The sequence below is a fragment of the Olea europaea genome, unplaced genomic scaffold, assembly GCF_002742605.1.
Source record: "Olea europaea var. sylvestris unplaced genomic scaffold, O_europaea_v1 scaffold1846, whole genome shotgun sequence".
NCBI classification, from domain to species: domain Eukaryota; kingdom Viridiplantae; phylum Streptophyta; class Magnoliopsida; order Lamiales; family Oleaceae; genus Olea; species Olea europaea.
Window position 1 is genome coordinate 68,384 of NW_019236235.1, and position 7,682 is coordinate 76,065.

Sequence of the window (7,682 nt, forward strand, 5' to 3'; positions counted from 1 at the left end):
GACCTTCACCATGAAACTCAATCAATTTCAAACGAAGGCTGCAATCTGGTATACACAACTGAACACCTCTAAACACATACCCATCCTCTAATAGAAAAGAGGAATGGGGTCTCTGCAGTAAACTGTGATAGATGTGGCCAAACTAAGGGTCATCAGCATAAAGAGAGACGAAGGTCTCAAACCCGGTAACCGCTACCTGTAGCCGCGCTAATAACCCATGCTGCCGACTGAGCGCATCGACCACACGATTAGAAGAACCAGCCTGATGTTTAATGACAAAGTTGAACTGCTGCAAAAAGGCAACCCATGATGCATGACGAGCAGATACAGACTCCTGGCTTGACAAATGCTTGAGACTCCTGGCTTGACATGCTTGAGGGCTTCATGATCACTGTATAAGACAAATTCTCGCTGAAACAGATAATGTCGCCAATGGTGAATGGCCTAAACAACAACATAAAGCTCTGCGTCGTAAGTGTTATACTTGCCACGAGCCCCTGCCAACTTCTGACTGAAATAAGCTACTAGTTTTCCTTCCTGACTGAGGACAGCTCCAATACCCAATTTANGAATGTACTTTAATTATTATTATTTTTTATTAAGTTTACACATTATTATATGTTTTTGTTCGTTTTAAATGTCAAAAAAAAAAAACTTGTATTTGTAACCTTGCTTGAGCTCACTTGAAAACTAAAACAAATAATAATAATAATAATAATAATAATAATAATAATAATAAAGACTTGAGAAGCTAATACCTTAACTTGTTGGGAAATAAAATGGATTGATGTTATATATGTGACACGATATGAAATATATGATTGCAAAAAAACAACAAGATAAAAAGCAAAGATTTAACTGGCAAAGGAATGGAATATTTTATTCCATTGATTAATACAGAGAAAATAAATATAATAATTGTGATTATACAATTATTTTATATTTCGATAATACCAAATTTGTTCAAAGAGTCTACTATTTATAGGGGTACATGACAAACTCTAAAAATACCACAAAGATGGAAACAAGATAAAAAAATCACGTGTAATAGAGGAAATAATTTTTTCTAATAAAAATGCTGGTAATAAAGGAATTAAGGAAATAATATTTTTTAAATAAAAGTGTGGGGAATAATAGAAGCAATTTTTTTTCCAAAAAATTTAACCTAATTTGTTTTTAAAAAAAATAAAAAACCAAACAATCTCCATATCAACGAACGAAGCTTCAAAATTTCTCCATATGAAAAAATAAATTCGACTGCAACAAAAAAACTTGAACTCTTCAACAAGAACCAAACTTTCTCAAATACAAAAATACTCATCTTCCATAATATCCAACCTACATGAACCCAAACACTAAGTTTCTCAAAATTCACAAAGTATTAGAAAATTATCAAACAATGTCAAAGCACATCCTGTAGCAAAATCAACTCTCAATGCTTTCATAGAAAGCCCCTAGTCTCAACACCTTCAAAAAGGTTGAAAACATGAGCAACCGAATCAGCATCCACGTACCTATCTCCAAGGGGTCTATCTCTAGCAATTGAATATGATGAACCTAGTTAAGTCCCAAAGGTACAGCACCAAACCGAATATCAACCACGATAAAAAATCTATGTTGACTTTCCTTCACAAAATTTCCCCTACTAAGCAAAATGTATAATTGTATCCTTCTGCCCTCCAATACAACGCGAACACCCTTTCGAATCCTTAAGACTCCACCTCCTCTAAAGAACATGTACCTTTTTGAATAAAAATACTCAATGAAATGATATTCTTCTTCAAGTATGGAATATGTAGAACACGATCAAATGTTCTACATGTTCCATTCTCCAGCATCAACTTCAAAGACCCATGCCAGCTATCCAACAAAATTCGTTATTACCCAAGATAACGATAAATTGCATCATCATTTCATATGCTTCAAACAAACCCCCATTTGGGACACATATGGGACGCACAAGCTGTATCCAAAACTCTCTACACATCAAGTTTGGATTCATGTCAGAAATCGTAAAAACATCTATGTTGGTCTCATCTGAAATATTTGATTGTTTTCTATGATTTGCAGTCAAATTAATTTTTGTTCTGCAATTTGTTACGATCCCTCTTAATATGTCATTTCTTCTTGTATTAATAACAAACTTGATTACAGAAATTTGACATCGACTTACCCCTTCTCTAATCATCATAAACAACAAGGCCTTCTCTATCTCTGGCATTGTATCCAACCAGATGCTTTATGTTTTTTTTTTTAATTTGAATATAAGGTATTATACGCATCTTCAATGGTGGGAGTACTACGACTATATAAGATTGAGTCTCTAAATGAAGTAAACGTATCAAGCAGGGAACATAAAAGGATTAACAATTAATCAATATATTTGGGATCTTGTCTCGAAGTAAAAGGGCTTTAATCAATTAATTTATATAAACGCATCCCTTATAGGGTGCTCTAAAAATTGAAAGGTAAAAACTTTTGACTTTGAAACCAATCTTTCACAATTATAAAGTTATTCTTCCTCCTTCACTAAATAATACTAGCCCCATAGGTTGCATTCCAAACATTTATCATCTCTCAACACTCACGTTTTATGGTCATGCACTTCTTTGTAGGGTAATGTAGATTGAATCTACAAACACACAACAACAATAACCAAACGGATTGAATTCAGAAACAAACTTTTATTATTTCATGAACAACCAAGAAAACCCTAGGAGGCGTCTTGTAGAGTCTTAAATATGAAAGAAAAGATAACCTACTGGGCCAGCAGTCCCAAAATGGGCTGGCTACAAAATGAAAATAACAAATGCTGAAAATAAATAACACAAAAACTTAAAATGCTGTTTTGACACACTGAACGACTTCAAATGCCCAAAAACCCTCGTATGTCACGGCAAAGCGATGAGTTCAATTTGAAATGCTCGCTACCTTTCCAAAATGGGGTTATGGGCCCAAAACGGACACCAAACGCAAAAGTTACATCAATTTATTTGAAAGCCGACCATCCAACCGTTCCATGTGTGCCAATGCCTGTTCCTCCACATAAACCTCATCATTCTCCCCGAGATCAATGGGATTCGCCCTTGAATCAGAACCGGCAGCACTATCTCCCACGTTGTCTCCATGGTATGGCAAAAGATGTTTTACATTAAACACATCAGAAGTCCGTATATGGGAAGGAAGTCAAAGGCGATAGGCGTTGGGGTTGATCTTCTCCACAATTTCCACTGGACCAATGGTACGAGGTGATAACTTCGAATGCTAATAAGATGGCACTTGATCCTTAGTCAGTACCGCCCAAACATAATCCCCAACGTCAAACTCAACAGGACGTCGATGCCGATCAGCCGCCTCTTTATACTTACGGTTGGACTCTAGCAGATTAGCTCCTGTTTCCTCGTGAACTTGTTGCAAACTACAAACAAAATCAACAGCTGTCCCATGCAGCCGAGTCTTAGAGGGCAGAGCCAATAAATCAACAGGGCTGCGGGGCAGAATACTATACACAACCTGGAACGGACTGAAATCGGTGCTTCTATTTCTAGCATGATTATACGCAAACTCTGCCTGACTAAGCCGCTGATCCCATGAGCGTAGATTATCCCCAACCAAGCACCGCAACAAGTCAACCAAAGAACGATTAACTACCTCTGTTTGCCCATGAGCGACGTGTTAACTGACTTCCATAAACTCCGCCAAAAGTGACCGATGAACCTCGTGTCTTTGTCAGACACGATGGAAGTGGGCAACCCATGCAACCGATAAATCCATGCTAATATCAGTCCACGGAGCTGAAGGCACTGGTAAGGGTCGATAAAGACCAGCATTTGTGGCTTTCCCCTTTGCCACGTGGCACACCCTGCATCGTGAGACAAACTTCTCCACTTCATGACGCATAGTAGGCCAGAAAAATGAAGCGCTAATCAAAGCCAAAGTACGATCTCGCCCAACATGACCTTCACCATGAAACTCCTCAATCAATTTCAAACGAAGGCTGCAATCTGGTATACACAACTGAACACCTCTAAACACATACCCATCCTCTAATAGAAAAGAGGAATGGGGTCTCTGCAGTAAACTGTGATAGATGTGGCCAAACTAAGGGTCATCAGCATAAAGAGAGACGAAGGTCTCAAACCCGGTAACCGCTACCTGTAGCCGCGCTAATAACCTATGCCGCCGACTGAGCGCATCTACCACACGATTAGAAGAACCAGCCTGATGTTTAATGACAAAGTTGAACTGCTGCAAAAAGGCAACCCATGATGCATGACGGGCAGATACAGACTCCTGGCTTGACAAATGTTTGAGGGCTTCATGATCACTGTATAAGACAAATTCTCGCTGAAACAGATAATGTCGCCAATGGTGAATGGCCTAAACAACAGCATAAAGCTCTGCGTCGTAAGTGTTATACCTGCCACGAGCCCCTGCCAACTTCTGACTGAAATAAGCTACTAGTTTTCCTTCCTGACTGAGGACAGCTCCAATACCCAATTTAGAGGCATCACAATGTAATGCAAAAAGTTTTGTGAAATCAGGCAACGCAAGTATCGGGGCTGAAGTCAGACGCTCCTTAATGATCAAAAACGCCTTCTCAGCCTCGGGTGTCCACTGAAACTTACTCTCCTTCATGCAATCAGTAATGGGAGACATGATGGTGCTAAAGTGCTGAATAAATCGTCGATAAAACGATGCTAAATCGTGGAAACTCCGCACATCAGAAACTGACTGTGGACGCGGCCACTGCCGAATCGCATCAACCTTAGCTGCATTCATCGTTACCCCACCGGCTGACACAACATACCCCAAAAACAAAACACTATCGGTATAGAACACGCACTTCTTAGTGGCTGCAAAGAACTTCTCCTTGCGTAAAGCATTAAGGACTTTCCTTAGATGCACACCATGAGACTCCTCCGACCCACTGTACACCAATATATCATCGAAGTATACAACAACGTACTTACTAATAAATGGTCGAAGTGCTTAGTTCATCACCCGCATGAACGTGCTCGGTGCATTGGATAGTCCAAACGGCATAACTAGCCACTAAAATAATCCCTCCCGTGCCTTAAATGCTGTCTTCCACTCATCACCAGGACAGACTCTTATCTAATGGTAACCACTTTTCAAGTCCAGTTTGGTAAACACAGTTGACCTACTGATCAAGCAAGTCATCTAGCCTCGGTATCGGAAAGCGATAACGAACTGTTATTTTGTTGATGGCCCTGCTATCTATACACATCCAATAACTCCCATCTTTTTTTGGCATTAGGAGTGCGAGGATTGCACACGGGTTGAGGCTCTCTCTGATGTACCCTTTTTGCACCAACTCCTCTACTTGTCTACTCAACTTCTCATGTTCCACTGGGCTCATTCAATAATGTGGGCGATTAGGCAATGATGCATCCGGTACCAAATCAATGTAATGTTGCATATCCTGCAAAGGTAGAAGACCCTGTGGAAGGTCATCCGAAAACACATCATGAAACTCAGACACCAAGGCGGCAGCTTTGGGGTGAAGACCCGTCCCCTCGACTGTCATAGGAACTGTCGACACTCCTATCGTCTCAGTTCCCACTAACAACAGTACAACACCTTCTGCCAGCATCTCATGCACAAATAAAGATCGGGAAAGTAGATTACTATTGTCCCCTGCTGAAGACAGACACTGCGTATCTTTGGAGGGTAGTAGTACAATCTTTTTACCCGAAAAGGTGATTGTATATGCATTTAGACACCCTTCATGGCACATGTCCCTATCAAACTGCCATGGACGACCCAACAACAAATGACACGCATCCATCGGCACCACATCACACCAAACACTATCACGATACACACTGCTAATAGAAAAAGATACCAGCACACTGCTAGTAACACGAATTTCATTACCTCATCTCAAACATGCTAGGCTATAGGGAGCAGGATGAGGTTTGGTGCTTAACTGCAGCTCCTGCACGATCGCTTCGGATATCACATTTTCGCAACTACCCGAATCAATGATGAACCTACACACCTTTCCTCCAATGGTACACGTAGACAGAAAGATATTGTTTCGCTGCAGATCCTCAAACGACCCCTTAGGCGTAAGCCACGCCCGTCGGACCACCAAAAGAGGCCCCGTGTCACCTGTATGCACAATTTCAGCCTCTTCTTCTTCATTCTCCACATGAACAGGATCGTTAACGTCGGCTTGTATTGTCCCTCCAATGAACAAACCTAGGCGTGGCTGCCCATGAAATGGACAGTCCTTCCTCAAATGACCAAAACCACCACAACCAAAACACTCACTTCCACGCCCTTGTCCACCAGGAGGAGCCCAGCCACTCGAATTAGCGGTTGGAGGAACCACTGGCCGAGTGTTCCGATCAACGCCCCGACCCCCAGATGTAAAGGATTGGGACGGACCAGATGTGGGATTTGGGGCAAATTGTCGACCCCCACCTCCAGATGGACCACCAGAATGCCTACTACAGAACGACGTTGTTGTTGATTTTCAGCCTGAAGTGCTCGCTGGCGAGCCTCAGAAACAGATACCGGCGAGAACATATTTAGGACGTCGAGCAAATTCAATCGTAGTCCACCAATATAGCGCGCTACCAACTGGTTTTCTGATTCTCCCACATCATTTCACGCTATCAGTTGGTAAAACTCTATGGAATAAGCATCTACAGATCGATTGCCTTGTCTTAAATTCTGTAAGCACTGATACAAAGTCCTGGAATAATTAAAGGGAAGAAACGCTGCCTTCAACTGTTTCTTCATTTTTTTTCCCACGACTGGATTTTCGCCTTACCCTGACGGATCCGGTTTTGCTTCAATTGCTGCCACCACACAGTAGCATGACCACGTAGACGGGTCGCCACTAAAGGTACCCTTTTATTGTCGGGCACTTCTTTGTAATCTAAGATCTCCTCTACTGCCGCTAGCCAATCGAGGAATTCATCTGCCTCAATTTCACCGTGAAATTCAGGTATATCAACCTTGAATCCGGATTCCCATCGCTGAAACGCGTCTTGCTGTTGCACATGAGGCTGTTGAACACGATCACCACGTGCCTCTGACAAGGTCTCCTCATCCGACCTCTCCCCTAATTCAGATCCACCTCCACCAACACTCACTAGGGCACGACGTGGAGGAGCAGGAGGTGTTCCATTCTGCACAACCTCTGTTGCCCACGTCATGAATTGTTAAAATCGGATTGTCAACGCCTCAACTTGATTACGCAGGTCTGCAACTTCATCAATATGGCCACCACGATCACCACGTCCTCTCCCACGCACCATGCTCTGATACCAAAATGATGTAGATTGAATCTACAAACACACGACAACAATAACCAAATGGATTGAATTCAGAAACAAACTTTTATTATTTCGTGAACAACCAAGAAAACCCTATGAGGCATCTTGTAGCGTCTTAAATATGAAAGAAAAGATAACCTAGTGGGCCAGCAGTCCCAAAATGGGCTGGGCTACAAAATGGAAATAACAAATGCTGAAAATAAATAACACAAAAACTTAAAATGCTATTTTGACACACTAAACGACTTCAAACGCTTGCTACCTTTCCGAAATGGGGTTATGGGCCCAAAACGAACACCAAACGCAAAAGTTACATCAATTTCTTTGAAAGCCAACCATCCAACCGTTCCATGTATGCCAATGCCTGTT

At 41.5% G+C, this 7,682-nt stretch overlaps 1 protein-coding gene across 1 annotated transcript; it reads right to left on the reverse strand.

The window, feature by feature from the left end:
- Positions 1–5,383: 5,383 nt before the first annotated feature.
- Positions 5,384–5,906, reverse strand: LOC111378647. Its single transcript, XM_023001879.1, has 2 exons — positions 5,902–5,906; positions 5,384–5,849 (listed from the first exon to the last, which is right to left on the reverse strand). The coding sequence occupies exons 1-2, from the start codon at positions 5,904–5,906 to the stop codon at positions 5,384–5,386; spliced, it is 471 nt and encodes a 156-aa protein (XP_022857647.1).
- Positions 5,907–7,682: the final 1,776 nt, after the last annotated feature.